Source organism: Aphidius gifuensis, linkage group LG6 (genome assembly GCF_014905175.1).
Source record: "Aphidius gifuensis isolate YNYX2018 linkage group LG6, ASM1490517v1, whole genome shotgun sequence".
Taxonomy (NCBI): domain Eukaryota; kingdom Metazoa; phylum Arthropoda; class Insecta; order Hymenoptera; family Braconidae; genus Aphidius; species Aphidius gifuensis.
This window is the reverse complement of record NC_057793.1, coordinates 5,187,543-5,205,679: the sequence shown is the minus strand read 5'-3', so window position 1 is coordinate 5,205,679 and position 18,137 is coordinate 5,187,543. Positions and strand designations below refer to the sequence as shown.

The 18,137-nt window shown below is 27.4% G+C and overlaps 3 protein-coding genes across 4 annotated transcripts in view; 1 reads left to right on the top strand and 2 right to left on the bottom strand.

Moving 5' to 3' along the window:
- Window positions 1-10,252, top strand: part of LOC122859003 (roundabout homolog 1-like) — a 181,273-nt gene extending 171,021 nt beyond the window's left edge. The window contains exons 3-8 of one of the 2 annotated variants that reach the window (XM_044162313.1): window positions 2,261-2,414; window positions 3,842-3,972; window positions 4,057-4,323; window positions 4,762-5,042; window positions 5,138-7,928; window positions 8,021-10,252. In XM_044162313.1, the coding sequence (XP_044018248.1) occupies window positions 2,261-2,414; window positions 3,842-3,972; window positions 4,057-4,323; window positions 4,762-5,042; window positions 5,138-7,928; window positions 8,021-8,187 (3,791 nt within the window). In that variant the 3' untranslated portion in view covers window positions 8,188-10,252. The remainder of the gene's footprint in view (window positions 1-2,260; window positions 2,415-3,841; window positions 3,973-4,056; window positions 4,324-4,761; window positions 5,043-5,137; window positions 7,929-8,020) is intronic. The other variant, XM_044162314.1, reaches the window with a different exon arrangement.
- Window positions 10,253-13,917: 3,665 nt separating this feature from the next.
- On the bottom strand, window positions 13,918-16,024 carry LOC122859001 (trypsin-1-like). The gene is made up of 5 exons (XM_044162312.1): window positions 15,368-16,024; window positions 15,214-15,265; window positions 14,960-15,128; window positions 14,486-14,888; window positions 13,918-14,414 (listed from the first exon to the last, which is right to left on the bottom strand). Exons 1-5 carry the CDS (start codon window positions 15,419-15,421, stop codon window positions 14,232-14,234), a joined length of 861 nt encoding a protein of 286 aa, XP_044018247.1. The 5' UTR covers window positions 15,422-16,024; the 3' UTR covers window positions 13,918-14,231.
- Window positions 16,025-16,313: 289 nt separating this feature from the next.
- Window positions 16,314-18,096, bottom strand: LOC122859000 (phenoloxidase-activating factor 3-like). The gene is made up of 7 exons (XM_044162311.1): window positions 17,726-18,096; window positions 17,576-17,648; window positions 17,335-17,500; window positions 16,833-17,247; window positions 16,698-16,755; window positions 16,540-16,600; window positions 16,314-16,444 (listed from the first exon to the last, which is right to left on the bottom strand). Exons 1-7 carry the CDS (start codon window positions 17,810-17,812, stop codon window positions 16,381-16,383), a joined length of 924 nt encoding a protein of 307 aa, XP_044018246.1. The 5' UTR covers window positions 17,813-18,096; the 3' UTR covers window positions 16,314-16,380.
- Between the last annotated feature and the right edge of the window lie 41 nt (window positions 18,097-18,137).

The following is an 18,137-nucleotide window of genomic DNA, read 5'->3' as shown; positions in this document are numbered from 1 at the left end:
AATTTAAATAGTCTTTTTTTTATAATGTTTATAACAATTAATACAAGAGTGATGTATTTATGACCCAATATCGAAATATCAGCATTAATTCAAGTAAGTTTATGACTTGTTTTATCTTCGATATGATAACAAAGCTGTGATGTTTCCTGTGATATTTCTATATATACTTATACATCAACACCAATACAAAATGGTCACGTGTCAAGCATTCGTCATGAATATAATGCGTGACATGAATTTCGATATTTCTGCAAAGAGGGTGATGTAGGATCTGTAGATACGACCGGATCCTTCATCTTCGGCGTGACTTATACACATTGAAAATTTACGCTGCTGCTGGTAACATATCGTGTCCGGTTGATTGTCTGTCTTGGTAACAGGATGAGAAGGAAAAGCACAGAGGTGTTGAATAATATATGTCTATTCAATTTAACATTGGCTCCATTATTTTGTATCCACAACAACAACAATTATTCAAGTGACAATATTTTCTTGGCACAATAGCTATGCTGACAGTCAATTAGCAATAAAAATTATTTTTATACTTTATGATAATTAATTTTTTTATTTATTTAAATTTTGAAAATATATTTTTGTATTGTCACAATTGTTTTGAGATAAGTAAATTTCTTGTGAGAATAATTTTTATGTACCAATCATTTTGAATGTTTTTGTATTAGGGTCATTTGTACGAGCGTATTTTTTTCAATTATTTTTTCTCAATATATTTTCTTTATAATTAATTTTTTTTATTGTAAATTTTTTACATGTCGATTGAAACACGCTTGTTCCCTCATTTTGTCATTGAATTTTTATTAATTAAAACCACACATTCAAAAGACTGAAATAAAGAAAGTCAATTTTAAAAAAATTTAAAAATATATATCAAAAGATATGACCCAGGAAACAATAGTTAACTCATTTATTTTTATTTTCCATTCGTATAAATACCGAATTCAATTTATAATAAACCACAATAAATAGAAATGAGGAAAGAAAAAAAAAACAAGAATTTTATTTATTTTTACAACTCTATTTAAATTGTGGTTCAACTATATCCAGGTTAATTGGTTTGGAATTGGAAAAAATATTAATAAATAAAAATAAAAAAAAAGGGTCATCAACAAAATGTGTTGCTTGGTTTATAAAGAATTATATTCCAACGAAATATTTTCTTTTTTTTTTTCATACGAACAATAACCAATCGTTGAGCATACAAATACGCCGATAAAAAAAAATTTTTTTAAATAAAAAATTCGTGAATATTTACAGAAATAAAAAAAAATAAAAAGTCTCCTTCAATTTAGCCTTATTCATATTTAATTTATTGTTATTATTTTTTTTATTTTCAACATCAGGGAAAAAAAGCAAAGCGTATATATGTTTACCAATATTTTTCTGTAAGAATATAAAATCGGAAAAAATGCCGAAAAATAAAAATAAAAATAATCGTAATATGAAAAATAAATTGAGAAAAAAAAAAGAGAATAACATCGATTGTTCGATTAGGTTAAATGTATGGGGGGACTATAGGGTGTGGAAAAAAAATTTTGTTCTGGCGTGAAATTCTGCGATTCTTAAGAAATGCCGTCGGGGCCTCTAAGCGTTTCGTAAATGGTCCGAGGTTCCATTCGTGATAAATGGTAATGGTAAACGTCAAGATGCTGAGAATATAGCGATAAACGAGAATAAGAGAATTTGCAAAAAATAAATAAAAGGTATGATAGTGTATGTATAATACATATATTTGTTTTTTTCTTTCCTCTATGATATATACAAGGTAGTTTTTAAGGCAAACAAAACGCCAATATCCAAATGTTAAACACGAATAGTTTGTCTATTTACCTTCCAGGTATATTTCGATGGAATTATATATAAATATATATATGTATGTCCAATGTCTATGGAATGAATCAAAATATAGGTGGTTATAGACACGCTCGTGCGCCCTCGTTCCAAAGGGTTGGCATGGTCTAGGTATATATTTTCTCAGAAAATTACTATTACGATGGGAAGATGAAACGAGGACAATTATAAAGATGACCTAAATCAATCCTTCAATTTCTTCATTCTGCCTCAATACAAATTTTCAAATTAATTAATTTGATTGGCTATAACATTTTGAATTAATTTTTTCTTTTTGTGATATTGACATTGAACACCCAACAAATGTTTTTTATTTTTCTATGATAGTTAAATTGTATTTATTAAATATTTATGTATAATAATGATAATAATAATATATGATTATTATTTTCAGTATTGAGAGATGAATTTCGTGCACAACCACAAAATACAAGAGTCGCTGCTGGAGAGCGTGCACTGCTGGAGTGCGGACCACCTAGGGGTCATCCTGAACCAACCCTTCAGTGGAAAAGAAATGGACACGTCATTGACTTGGAAGCTACCAAACGGTTAGTAACAACAATCTTAAATTATGATAAAAAAAAAAAAACTTGTATATGATATAATAATACATGTAAAAAATGAAGATTAAACTTTTTTTTTTTATTTACCTATATAAAAAAATTATGACAGTCAAAATTAATTAAAGTCAATAAAAAAGTATAACTTTTTAAAAGAATAAAAATTAAATTTTTTATCATTGAAATATATAAATGATAAAAATTTATTTGAAATATTATCTGTATATATAATACGTATTACTTATAATATTTATAGAAATAAAAATGCAATAAGGTTTAATAAATTTGAGCGATTAATTTCACTGTCATTCTTACACCACGATGGTATTTTAGTGTGTTGTCATGGTGGCACTCAAGAGTATTGCAAGTAATGTTATATAGTTAAAAGTGAATATATAATATATAATGTTAAAAAGTTGAATGTGCTGGAGCCAATAAGAGGTAACTCAAAGCACAAGGAACTAACGGAGAAGTCTGTATAGCACAAAATGGCCCAATGGTAATAATCCGAAGACACAAGGGCCCGTAATCTACCGCGCATTTGCATGAGAATGGCTCTAAAGGATGTCCTACCATAATTCTTCCAACGTTATCTTCAGTCCTGACTTTACCACGGATGAGACGAACTCGTTATTTACATTCTACATCCAAAGTGTTTCATTTTCATGTACAAAACTTTAATGTTCTCAATTTTCTTACTATTTTTTTTTTTTTTTTATTTCTTCTTTATAATAATAATTTATACAACTATTATTATTATTTATTCAATTTTTTTTTCTCTATTTTTTCTCAATCAATTTAAGAAAAATAAACCAATAAATGTAAATTTATCAATTTCAATATTTATACGTAATTTAATTTAATTTAATTTTTTTTTTTTTTTTTTTGATAAATTAATATCAATTGATAGAAATTAAATCTGTTCATTTTGTCTACATGACAATAATACACAATGTGTGTATAACAGCATTGGTGGTGTATTCACATGGCCCGAGAGAACAACAAGCGGGTTTTGGTCTGTCAGAGAATAAATTAATTGATACTATAAATTAGAGGACACAATCTAGGAGCTATCGATTTCCATAGTATTTACGAATTGAGTCCCTTTTCATATAACTCTACGAGACTATCATCCATATATACACATATATTTATCCTATATATACACCAAGGCATTTCGTGAGTTTGAAATGGTCGTTTAATTGCGATTTGACAATGTATTGTCGAGACATTGCATCACAAAGACTCGTGTGTATATATATAGACATTTGTGTACATATATATCTGAGCCAAAGGGCATTCAGACAAACGTTAATCAATTTATATTAAAATCCATTGTTACAATATCAATTTAAATTTTTCCATTAAACTATTAATTATTTACAAATAATAATTATAATTATATTTTGTTACAGAATAACTTTAGTGGATGGTGGTAATCTTATGATATCTGATGTTAAACAAACAGATCAAGGGAGATATCAGTGTGTTGCTCACAATATGGTTGGTGATAAAGAATCAGCAGTTGCAACATTAACAGTTCATGGTAATAATAATAATATGATTTTATTAATTTTTTTTTCTAATATTGTATTATGTATATTTAAATTTTTTTATTTATTTATTTCAGTAAAACCATTTTTTATTGCAACACCGGAGAATCAAACTGTATTGATTGATTCAACAGCAGAATTTGCATGTCGTGTTGGTGGTGATCCAGCACCGGAAATACTATGGCGAAGAGACGATGGCAAAATGCCTATTGGACGTGGTCACATTCTTGATGACAAGAGTTTACGTATTGAACGGGTTACACCACAGGATGCTGGTACTTATATTTGTGATGCTGAGAATAGTGTTGGTGCTATATCAGCAAGTGCAACATTAACTGTACATTGTAAGTACATATCTCAATTACACGAATTATATTTTAGTCAATAGTTTATTAATAAATATTCAACGAAATAAAAGATAAATTAATATGAAAAGAAAAAAGATTCAATACAAAGAGACTCAAACTCAATAATGTAACTCGTAATATTCTTTTATATATTTTTCAATAATAAGCTGACGTATTTCAAAGATTTCAAAGAAATTGCTATGACAATTATTTGTTGAATTAATTAATTTTTAATTTCGAGTAGAAGAATTTGCATAAGGCTATATTATTATTTTTTTTTTTTATCTTTTATTTTCAACCAGCCCAGACAAATACAAAGATAAAAGAAAAAATTAATTTAAACCAACAAAGACAAACATCATTTTATTGTTTTTTTATTTCACCTTTTGTTATTGTTATTGTAATTAATTAAATATTTTATTTTTTATTAAATAGCACGTCCAGTCTTTACTAATTTTCCCAAGGATGAGACAGTGAGCACTGGCTCAGACGTGTCATTTGCATGTTCAGCAAAAGGTACACCAAAACCCTCGATATTCTGGACAAGAGAAGGCTCCCAAGAGCTCATGTTCCCGGGTAATGTTTATCAGGGACGCTACACTATCAACGAGGATGGTAGTTTGCATATAAAAGGAACTATCAAAAAAGATGAAGGACATTATGTTTGTAGTGCAATTAGCCAAGCTGGTGCAAGTACAGCAACTGTGTTTTTACAAGTATGTATTGTATTTTTTATTTAAATATATTATTAAATAAAAAAAAATTAAATTATATATTTTATTTATATTTAATTTTTTAAATATTATTTTAGATGACACCAGTGGAAGAAGTACCACCACCAATAATTGAACTTGGTCCTGCCAATCAAACACTCCCAGTTAAAAGTACAGCATATTTACCTTGTCGAGCTGTTGGAACACCAATTCCAAAAGTTCAATGGCACAAAGATGGTGTTTTATTATCTCTTGGTGATCGTATAAGTATGCTAACAAATGGAACACTTGTTGTTGATGATTTACAGACTGCTGATGCAGGAATGTATACATGTATTGCATCATCTGAATCTGGAAATACTTCTTGGTCAGCAACATTGACAATATCAGCAACAACAACATTTCATAAAACACCTGATATGTTAGCTCTTCCTCAAAATCCAAGTAAACCAAGAATTGTCAATATTACAAGTTCATCAGTAACATTAACTTGGTCACCAGGACACGAAGGAAAAAGTAAAATAATTGGTTATAATGTTGAATATTTTAGCAGTAATTTAAATACTGGATGGGTCGTTGCAGCAACTGGAATTACTGATGATACATATAGTGTATTAAATCTTAAGCCTGATACAAAATATGTATTTTTAATTCGTGCTGAAAATAGCCATGGCCTTTCTTTACCAGGTCCATTGTCAGATGTTGCTCATACAACAAGTCAAAATCAATATTCAGTGCCACAAATTGAATTAATTAGAGCTCGAGATAGATTAAATAGTGAAATATTACATTTACGAGAAGTTCAACCATTAACAAGTACAAGTGTTAAAATAATGTGGGATATACTTGGTGCTGCTGATCTTGTTGAAGGTCTCTATATAAGATATCGTGAAATATCAAATAAACCAGAATATCAAATGGTAACTGTTATGAATGCTGGTGCAACTAGTTATATATTAACAAATCTTAAAAAATATACATTGTATGAATTTTTTCTCGTCCCCTTCTACAAGACAATAGAAGGACGACCGAGCAATGTTAAATTGGCTACAACATTAGAAGATATACCATCAGGTACACCTGAAAATGTACATGTTGGAATGATAAATATAACATCAGCATTTGTTAGATGGGCACCACCACCAAAATCAGAACAAAATGGTCCATTAATTGGTTACAAAATACAAATTAAAAGTAATAGTAGTAATAAAATATTAGGACAAATGGCATTAAATGCATCAACAACTTCAGTTATTATTAATAGTTTATCAGCTGGTGGTTTATATACTGCTAGAGTTGCTGGTTTTACACGCACAGGTTTAGGACCATTTTCAAGCCCAACATTACTCAATATGGATCCAAGTCAATTGGTACAATTGCCACCAAGAAGTGATCCAAATCATGACAGTATATCAGTTGTAACAGAAACATGGTTTTTAATATTAATTATTATTATGATATTTACTGTTGTTGGTGGACTTGTTGGGGCAATATATTTACGTAGAAGACAAGCAATGAGAAAACAACTTGGTCATCTTAGCGTTCCTGTGGGCACGGCAAATGACATTTGTCAACTTAATAAAGATACACTTTGGTTAGAACGTGGATGGAGACCAACAAATACACTACAATCAAATGACAAAGATTGTGAAACAAAATTATTGAATAATCAACAAATGTTAGCACCAGGAATTGTCAGTATGGCTGGTTCTGAATATGCTGAAGTTAATTTAACAACATTTTATAATGCAAGAAAACCACTTCAAGCACCACCAGAACCATATGCTACAACAACACTTTGTGTTGGTAATCGTGGTAGTCCTGATTCAATGGATGGTAGTGGTCAAAAATCAAATTCAAGTGATTCATGCTTAAAGCCTGATTATTCAAATCTTGAATCAAATCAAGAACACAATCAATCAACCCTATCACCAAGCAGTGATAATGCAAGTTCTGTTTATACTGATGAAAATACGTCAGATGTACAAAGAAGACCACCTTATAGAATACCACCAACAGACAATCAAAATAATCAACCGGGAATGCCTAATTGGTGTGACATGTTACCACCACCACCAGAACATCCACCACCAACAGGTACATCACTATCAGCAAGAATGCAAAAACAAATGGCTGCATTTAGTCCACATCTTGGTAAAAGAAATGTACAACAAAATGATCTTGATGCTAATAATTCAATAAATTCACAAAGTCCACCAACACCACCAGTACGTGTTGGTAATAATACATTTTCAGCATCACCAACACCATGGAATGGACTTAATCATGAAGGTAATAATCATATTAATCATCAACAAGGAAGATATACAACACTTCCACCACAAACAAATCCACCACCAGTGCCATCATTTCCACAAGGTTTTAATCATTATGATTATAAAAATCAAGAAAATGAATATGAAAGTGGCTCGGTTATTTTTGGACATCAAAATGGTATTACTGATGATTATAGAACACGTGATCCTGGTTATAGTAGACCAAATCATCAAAATCATGGTTCATTAAATGATGAAGCATATAGACACAATGAAGATATGTTTAGAAATGATAATATTTATCAACCAGATAATAATGAAGAATGGGACAGAAAATCATGTGATTCAAATACTCATTCTGAGCTTTGTTGTTCTTGTTCAGAATCAAGTTGTTTATATGCCGATACAATGGAATATAATAATCGTTTTGGTACTGGTTGTGGACACAATAGAAATTCATCAAGAAATCGTAATAATAGAAGTCCAAGAAGACGAACAAATCGAACAGCTTCACCTACATACAGCAGTGGTGATAGTAACTATTCATGTATTCCACAGAGACAATGTGGTCCAGCTAATTCACAAGAAAGACTGAGGCATAATCGCAGTAAGGGTAATTATTGAATTTTCTTTTTTACTAGTAATAATTATATATTATTATTTTTCATTCATATATGTTTAATGTATTAATAATTTTTATTATAGACAAGGTGCCTAGTTTTCCAAGAAGTGGAGCATATGCACAGCATAATTCATCAGCTTCAAATACAATGAGCAGTTCTGGAAGTCAAAGATACAATAAGCTCAATAGCCTGCTTAATCCAAATGGAACAACGGAAACAACAAGACTCAGTGATCATCGTGACAGTTAAATAATTTTAATTATTAATTTATTATTATTATTATTTAAATAATAACAAAATTATAAAAATTAACATAATTAATATGTTAGTTGAAACATTTTAAAAATGCTATCCTATTTTTTCATAACAAAAAAAAAAAATATATACAACAAAATGTACTATGCATTGGACAAATTAAAATGTCGCTAAAATCTGTTTATTTTCTGTGAATTAAATATTATAGAATATTTCATCAATGGTAATCTCAAACGTCACTTTAATTTGTGAGACAAAAAAACAAAAATATATAAAAGAAAATAATAATATCAAGCGAAAAATGTGACATTTATTTTTAACTATAGCCTGTACATTTCTCTATTGTCACAAATAATAACTGATATTATTTTTCATAGTGTTTCTAATAGTTAAGTAAATATAATAATAAAAGAAGAAAAAAATGAAATAATTAATCAATGAGAAATAAGCTGTGCAGTGATGTTTCTTCCAGATAAATAAATAGTATGTTACGAAAATAATTATTCAAAATGAAGAGGTGTATAATCATATCAAGTGGTTTTTTTTTGTATACATTGTAAAAAGTTTATTATTGATATTAGTCATTAGATATTAATTAATTATACACACATCATGATTAGTGTGTAATTGACAAACAGATAAATAAATATTTAAATATATACGTAAGGTTATTTTTTTTTAATTTCTTTCTGTAACGCACTGTATATTTATTGCCCTGACAAATAAGTGAAAATGTGATTCAAAGTTTTGTCAATGACTTAACAATATATATTTAATTGTTTTCAAGGTGCATGTCAAGTGTTTGTCACGCTTCCAGGAAAACCTATACATTGTATTCATTAAAATATATGATTTTTTTAAATATTGTTAGTATAATATTTAAATTATATTACAAAACAATTTATTAAATCAATTAAAAAGCTCAATTGATATACGATTTTTTAGTTTGTTTTTCTTGTTTGTTTTTCTTTTAATTTTAATAAATATATATTTTTTATTTTATGAGCAAAAAAAAAATCTTTTAAAAAAAATTATTTGTCCAAAGACTGGTCTATGAAAATGTTTTTTTTTTTTTTTATATTTTAAAATTTCGTAAAAAGATAAAAATAAATTTAAATTGATTTTATAAACAATAATTTACGTACAAGTATCGTTTATGCAAATAATTTATTAAACCGATGCAGCTATATATTACTCAATTGTAGATAAATACCAATTGTGAATACCGATTTTTAAGATTAATTTAAATTAAATTTAAATAAAAAATATTGTAACATTGCTAAAGGTATGATTGCTGTACTATAAATGTATCTTTTTTTTATTTTGAAATATTATTTAATAGTGAAAGTGCGATAAGAGCATATAATAAATTAAGAAAACTTGTAGGTACTCCTGATGCCATGTAATCGCTCAACTTAAGTGTAATTAGTTGATATACTTTAGCAAAATATCAACTATTTAAATTAAAAAATAAAAACAATTATTTAAACTGTGTTTGAGAATTGAAATTTTACTGCCACACTTCCGAGCCTAGGCTTTGAAAAAAAAAACATTTAAAAATCAATAATTGTATGAAAGTGATTTTCAAATATATAAGAGCAATGTAGAATTGACGAAAATTCAAGTTTACGTAAAATTCCATCCAAGAGTTTAAAACTACTCGACTCGTAGACTACAAACTAATTAGGAATGTGTTCTATAGATTAAGCTTTTACAAAAAAAAAAAAAAGAAACTAATAATTAATGAGAAATGCAATTATATATTTTGCAAAATAGTGAGACAAAAAAAGAAAAAAAAACTGTATTATTTTTATAATTTAAAGTCTCATTATTTAGCAAGATGTATAGCTTTTGTAAAAAAAAATAAAAGATGCTATAAAAAAATTGCTGATATACACTAAATTTATATTTAAAAAATTAAAGTTGCAAAAATAAAAAATAAACAATGTATAAGTTTAGTAATCAGAGATTCAGGATAAATAAAAAAAAATAATAATAATTCGTATTTATAAATAGTCTAACAATTGATAAAAGATTTTTTTTTTTTTTTCTTTTTTTAATGAACAAGTAACCTCGAACATTTGGTAGCTAAATAAAAAATTAGAACGACATAATCCATATCATATTGATCCGGGGGGTATAATAATTTAACTTGTGTAGTTTTAGAAAAAAAAAATTCAGTTGAATGAATGAAGATTGGATTTGTATTTAATTTACGTTGCGGGATTAGCTCGGAACTCGGAAGTGTATAATAAAGGCTGAGATGAATGTTGTAAATTATAATAATATATTATTTTAACTAATGATTATTCAGAGTGTGATAAAACATTTTTAATAAAAAAAAAAAATTAATTTTCAAGCTGCCAAGGCACTGTCTAATTATCACAAAATCATAATTTTTTTTTTTGAAAATTAATAGCAAATTTACCCAGTACAAGTAAATTGCATGTTTTATTTCACTCTGAATTATCAAAAAAAAAAAAAAAAAAATCTACCCCATAAAATTGTGTAAATACTGCGTAATTAAGAAAAAAATAATAATAATATTAATAATAATAAATGTTTTATATAGGTAATAATTTATTTATTATTAAAAGAGAAAATAAAAAAAAAAAAAAAACGAGAACCGAAAGGTGCTTCAATATGATTGGAGCATGAAAAAAAAATAAAAAAATAATAATTTGTGGTCACAGACAATTAAACAACCAGCATAATAAAAATTGAGTTAACACCAATTCGTGATGAGAACCACACATGACTGTAGATATATTATAAACAATCGCTATTGTCGAGTAATACGCATATATCATTGAACATTACACTGAAAATGGTAAATAAAAAATAATGTTAAAAATTTTGTAATTCATTTTTTCCATGTTATTTCATATTTTCCATTTCATTTTTTGCTCCAAATAAATCCTTGATTATTATTCAAATGAAAAATAAGTGGACGACAATAAATACTTGTGCAGTGTTTAGTCAATAATTGGATAAAATTTGTTTAAATATATTTATAAAAAAAAAAATTGAGTAAAACAAAAAAAGAGTGAGTAAAAAAAGCAGGATGTACATTACTTTTTTAACAGCAACAGGGAAAAATTTTCATCAGCGACACAGCAACCAGGAACCGAGCCGCTTGATGTTTCAGGTTTTTTTTAACACATATTATTATTAATTAAACAATTATAACTGATATAAACAAATACTAAATAAGGAGCACAATAAAAAAAAACACATTTAGTGGCTGGTTGTTGACGAACTGAGCCTGTCATCGTCGATAGAGGACGTGTGCAAAAAAAAAAAAAAAACACAAAACAAAATACAAATATTTTTTGTCAATGATTTATCAAATAACTATGATAAAAGTAAATATATTATTTAATCAGAAAAAATATCTTCAATTTTTAAAATGAATGTTATGTTTTATCGATTATTTATTGAATATTGAGAGGAAAAATAAAAAATAGCAGAAAAAATAAATTGGCGGCACAAAAATACGTTATTTAACGCCATCAGTTGTTTTAGTTCAAAAACATTTTTATAAATTATCGACTGTTAATTTTCGCAACAGAAAATAATAGCGCGTTCTTTATTATCGATGTTTTAATATGGCGGCAGAAGATGTCCTCCAATTACAGTGCCACAGCGTCTAACGTTTTTCTCCTCCTCTGAGACAGAAACATGTGTGATAATTATATTTTTTGAAAAATAATCTTCTTCAAAATTATCTCACTCTTATCAGTGTTAATCTGTAGTTTTTTGATTCTTCATCTCCCTGAGATTCTCAATTTAAAAAACAGGTAATAAATTTATTAAATCTTTTACGTTGCATGAATAAATATCTAAAACAATAAATTCTTTGTAATTGGATCTGGTTTGATATCAACAGAAAAATAATTTAGATAATATTTCTTACAAAGAGGATTTTTTATTTCTTAATTTTGTTATTAATTAGCTTATTGTACAAATTATTTTAATGAAAATACTTTTTAACCGGCATTATTTTGTTTTCATAATGTGTTTTATTTTTTGTTTTATGCGACACACACACACTTGACTCACCCCAGGGCACCGCAACATAAAGTCAGCCATACCTCTATACATAATTCCAAGAACAATAATAAAATTGATATGGAAACCAAGTGGCCTTTATATTGCAAGCAAACAGTTGACAACTAATTTAAGACGCAAATTATTATAATAATATATTAAATTATTAACCGTGAGTGGTCCATATATTTACTTGAAAAATAGCATTGATGTGATTGGACTTTGTTGAATAAAAAATCAAGAATTTGTCATTGACAAAAAAAGAAAAAGAAAAAACAACGATGCATATTTTTTCAAGATTAATTTACTTGTGTCTAATTATTATTTTTTGTGACTGCCATGGACCAAATATTTCAGTTAATCAAATGATTCTGAATGAAAAAGTGTGTACAAATTCAGAACAAATTATTAATTCAACTTACTTGAAGAGATGCAATGAGTTGTCTCCTCAAGATGCCAATATGATCATCACCCCTGACCTGGTTCTTTGCTTGGCTATGCATGACAGAAATCATAAAATTTGTCACATTATAGCAAGTACATCATCACCAGGTTCACCAGAAAATATATTAAACAATGTAACTATGTTTGAAGCTGAAATATCTAAAAAAATTAAAGAGTATAACTCACCTCAAGATGTATCTACACTCTGTGAGTCGATAAAAAAACCATTACTATATTCTTGGAATCAGACTAAAAAATATGCTGAACAATTGGAGAAGCTTCCTGATTGTCAACATGCATGTTACAATTCACAACAAATAAATCCTTTGTGTTTGGTAATTTATGTTATTGACAAACAACTAAAAGAATTACACAAAAAATCAATTATTAATCATGATGACCAATATGAAAATTTAGATGATTATGATTTGGAAATACCAACTGAAAAAACATTAATTTCATTGACTTCAGAAACAGTCATTGAAAAAAATAATTCAAATGATATTCAACTGGAAAATGGTAAAACAAATTTTTAGTATTTTCACTTGATTTTAATTGTCACTAATTTATAAAATATTATTTTTTAAACAGAATCACATGATGATCATTCGATACAGCAGACTCATCATAATTCTGGAGATAAAATTGTGCCTTCTAGCAAGGATGCTACACAATTGGAACCACCTGAATCTCTGGATGAAAAAAAAAGTTCAACAACACTTTCACAACCAGTAACCAACAAAGGCTCAACTGATTTTCCATACTTTACAATGATTTCAGCATCATGTATCATTGGACTGATGATTGTTGGTTTTTTTCGAAGGTGAGAATTAATTTTACATTTTTAAAACGTATACATAAATTAATTATCGAGACTCCTCAGTCAATTATTCGTGGTTTAATTCTGACAATTGTTGTGTTATTTAATGTAAAAAAAAAGCGAAGTATCCAGGAATTTTCGTGGTAGAAGACTTGATGAAATTGAACTGCCGCTTTTTAGAAGATAAATCAAAAACCATTATTATTAATAAATAATTTTTTATCATTTAAAAAAAAACAATGAAATAAAGAAACAAACAGTATTTTCTATATGAATATATGATAACGTTAAAATATTCATATAAATAAATCTTATCAAGTAACATGAATATAATGAATACCAAGTTTTACATACACACTTAACAACACGTACATAGAAAAACATTACGTAACAGATGTAAATTATTATACAACAAGATTTTTCATATCAATAAAAAAATTGTTTATTCATTAAAAAATAAAAAAGAATGAGTCGAATTTTATGTTTCAATCAATAATGATAACATTTTAATTCGATTAAATTTATTATTGCAAACGATAAAATATTGAGCTTAAAAAGTTGTTCAGTTTTTAAATTATAATAATCAACTGTGACAATTGAACAGTTTAATTTGCGTAGTAACAATAAACTCGTTATGTTTTTTTTCTTTTAATTTATTATTAAATTTCACAGTTGTCAAATGAATAAATAAGCAAAAAATTAAATAAATATTGATTATTTTTTTTTATTTATCAAGACAGTAAATTGAATCTTTTGTGTGTTTTTTAATCCAGCCAAGATAATCTGTTAATTTAACGTAAATACCTGGCATACCACGTTTCGCACAACCGATTCCCCAAGAAACAACGCCAATTGTTTCGTATCTATCATCTTCTCGTACAAAAAGTAAAGGACCACCGCTATCACCCTGATGATAAAAATAAAAATATTATTATTACATTTAAAAAAATTATAATCAATATTAAATAATAACATTACCTGACAAGCATCTTTATCATCACTGTATGCACACATCATTGACTCAGTTAAATGCTCACCAAATGATGTATTTTTACATTGTTCAAATGCCATAACTCTGAGTGTTGCTTCACGAAGATATCTTGATGCACCACCGTCAGTTGTCACACGACCCCAACCAGCAACCTTCGTTTTATGACCAGTATAATCTGATCCTTTTGTTGGAAGACAAACTGGTTTTATGTCTTCATTAAATTTCACTGGAGTTTTTAATTTTATCAATGCAATGTCATTGGTATCGTGAAGATAATCACTCTCGAAATTTTTATGTAAAATTATTTTTTCAATTTCTATAACAGAACCTTCTTTAGTATCTTGAATATCATGCATTCCAACTCCAACATCTAGATCAATCATTTTAGCCCTGAAAATTTGCAAGACAGCTGCTGTAATTTTTTTTTTTTTTTATTCTTTACCCAATTATTTTTGTATTACCATTTTACACAGTGGCCTGCTGTCAATACATATCGATCATTTATTAAAACTCCTCCGCAGTGTAAAGCTCGTTTATTAAAAATAGCTACTATCCATGGCAATGTATGAGGAATTGTAATTGTACCACCAACAATTCTATTAGCTACACCTTCCCCTGATACACCACACACTGGTGTATCAAAATAATAAATATATAAATAATAAATAAAATAAAATGATAAAGATATATCATTATTATTAAAATAAATTATTACCGCATTTTGGGTTGACCCTTGGACCGACATATTTTTTTTTACAGCTTACTACCTATAATTCAAAGAAATAAAAAATAATATTATTATTACAATTTATTGACTCACCAGATTCATGTATAATAAACGCAAAAAAAAAAACATAAACTCAACAAACATCGAAAAAACAAATAATCCAAACGATTCCAATGATAATGTACAACTTCATCATTTAGTTTTACTGATCTTCATGGACACTGAAATCGTACTGACCGTACTTTGACCATATACACTATTCATATTACTCGTAACATATTGGCATCTCTTCTCTTTTTTTATTTCTCTCCAACAACACAATCATCATTCGTTTGAAATGATTTTTTTTTTTATTGATTCATCAATTATACCGTGTTAAAGATAACAAGTCAAACTCATGTCGAATTGAGTTTAACAATTTGAGTTGGTTGAAAATTTTTATTAAAGTTATCAAGCCCGATCAACCCGATCAATTCTTTTTTTTTTCTTTTTTCTTTTATGCTGTAATCATGTACTAATCATTATTTAATTAGCCATTGACCCGAACATTATTTTCATTATTTTCTAATACTCCTATGGGCATAACAATTCCCAAGTGTTAAATACGTTTGAAACAAAATAATAAACGATAAAACATGATACTAAAAATAGTGAATGCTAGTTTTGATCAATAAAAAAGTAAAGAAAAATGAAAGATAAGACTTTAGAAGCCCATTGCTTATTGACGATATTTATGGTCATAGAATTATGAAGCTCTAGAGAAAAACCTAGAGCTTATACACTAGGATTATGGATACGTTTTTCAAGAGTATAGTCTACATTCTTTGAGGGTCGTCGACAAAAAAAAAAAAAAAAAAGGAATTTTCTTGAAATATATTTCTTCTTTCATTGCCTTCGAATCTTTTCACATCTACTTTTCTATATCCTTCTATTAAATTGACGAACTCCTTTTTTTTTTTATACACTCACACGCAACTCACGATCCAGATTTTTAAAAAAGTGATAAATTAAATGCACAAAAAGTATTTTATTTAAACAAATAATTGTTTTTTTTTTTTTTAAATAATACAAGTTTTTTGATCATTAGCAACTATTTATTTATATACTGAGAAAATAATAAATTTTCCGTGTTTTTTATTTATTTTTTTTTAAATATTATTTTGTACAATAACATGCGTCTTTAGTATTTTGTAGAATCCAATCTAAATGAGGTCCAATTCTATAAAATAAAAAATTAAATTTAATAAAATTAATTTATCGATTATTAAATAAATAATTAATTAATTTTATTATTTAGTTTGTTGAATAAGTAACCTTGTATAAACAGCAGCTTGTGTTGAATTTTCATCACACGAGTTTCCATTTGATAACAGTCCTAGTAAAAAGGAAATAACAACAGAAATTTAGATATTAAATATAAATGTTTTCTTTTTTTATTTTTTTATATTTTTATATAATTAAAAATTAATTACCAACGATATCATAAATTCCCAAGTAAGATCTGTATAAAACAGATGTTCCCACATCACTCTAGAAAATGTTTATTAAAAAAAAAATGTTATTAAAATTAATAATTTATAACATCATATTAAAAATAATTAAATTACCTGGCATATGAGAGATTTCGTTCCAAATACTCCAATGCATCCAGAATCAGCATGATAATTTTTTAATTCAACACCAGATTTTAAACATTCAGCAGTACCAAGTATTGGAAGACCCATTTTTTTAGGTAAACATGATTTACTATTAGAATCATCATCTGTAGATGCAGTCCATCCCAATACAGTACCAACTTGTCCAAGATAAGTTGAGCCAGGATTTGGTAAACAAACTGATGTTACTCGTTTTTCAAAATTTATTGGACGAGTTAAACGAAGTAATGCCAAGTCATGAGCATTTGTTTCTTTTATAAATTCTGGATACATTATAATATGTTCGACACTGACATTTGACGATGAAATATCAATATTACAACGATCAAATGCGCCAATGGTAACTTTAATTTCTGGCGCTGTTGCACTGGATAAAATAAATTTAAATAAAACAAAAATTTAAGCATAACATATTAAAATATATTTTTTTATCATATATATATAAATGGCTCACCCAACTAATTGACTAGCAGAAGTCAAAACATAACGATCATTTATCAAAGTTCCACTTACTGGAGGATCAGATTTAACATGTATATTAGTGAGCCATGGAAATTCATGTGATTGTGTTGTTTCACCACCAAAAAATCTTGAACCCATTCGGTTAGATCTTCCACACACTTGTTGAATAAAATAAAATACAAAATATTTTTAAAATATTATACAAAATAAATTAACTAATTTATAATACTCACAACACCCTCCACATGTTCTAAATCTGCTAACAATTGAATCCAAAAAACCACGACTAGTCCTCGGTTTTTGAATCTAACATTTCATATAAAATTGAAATTAATTATTTATTTATAAAAATTAATTGACAATAATGCAAATACAGTACTCACTAAACTTGCTGAATTATTATTTAATGCAAGTGTAACATGTACACTTAGCACACAAAGAAGATACTTGACAAAATCTTGTAAATTCATGACTTTTCACTGCGTTAGTCAGACATAAACTGTCTCGCGATATTCTTAAATGCATCTCTTTTTACGTGAAAAATAAAATAAAATAAAACAAAAAAATAACAATATAAGTTATAGCGGTACAACCCGCATACGGTTCTTATCATCAACACGCAGATTCACTAATAATTTTTATAAACAACCACAGAACTTGATGCTAAGTATTTTTCCTCTTTTATTATTATTATTATTTTTCTTCTTATTTCTTTGATATTTTTTTTATTCTAACATAGCCAGTCCAATGACCCTCGGTCAGTGCATCTCAGGTCCCGTTAAGACTCACGTTGCT

Coding starts and splice junctions, on each gene's coding strand:
- LOC122859000 (XM_044162311.1), bottom strand. CDS start 17,812: ATGAATTTACAAGATTTTGTCAAGTATCTTCTTTGTGTGCTAAGTGTA. Junction 17,649..17,725: donor ATAATAATTCAGCAAGTTTA/GTGAGTACTGTA, acceptor ATGAAATGTTAG/ATTCAAAAACCGAGGACTAG. Junction 16,601..16,697: donor GGGAATTTATGATATCGTTG/GTAATTAATTTT, acceptor CCTTTTTACTAG/GACTGTTATCAAATGGAAAC.
- LOC122859001 (XM_044162312.1), bottom strand. CDS start 15,421: ATGATGAAGTTGTACATTATCATTGGAATCGTTTGGATTATTTGTTTT. Junction 15,266..15,367: donor GGATTATTTGTTTTTTCGAT/GTTTGTTGAGTT, acceptor TTTGAATTATAG/GTAGTAAGCTGTAAAAAAAA. Junction 14,415..14,485: donor ATGATAAAGATGCTTGTCAG/GTAATGTTATTA, acceptor TTTTATCATCAG/GGTGATAGCGGTGGTCCTTT.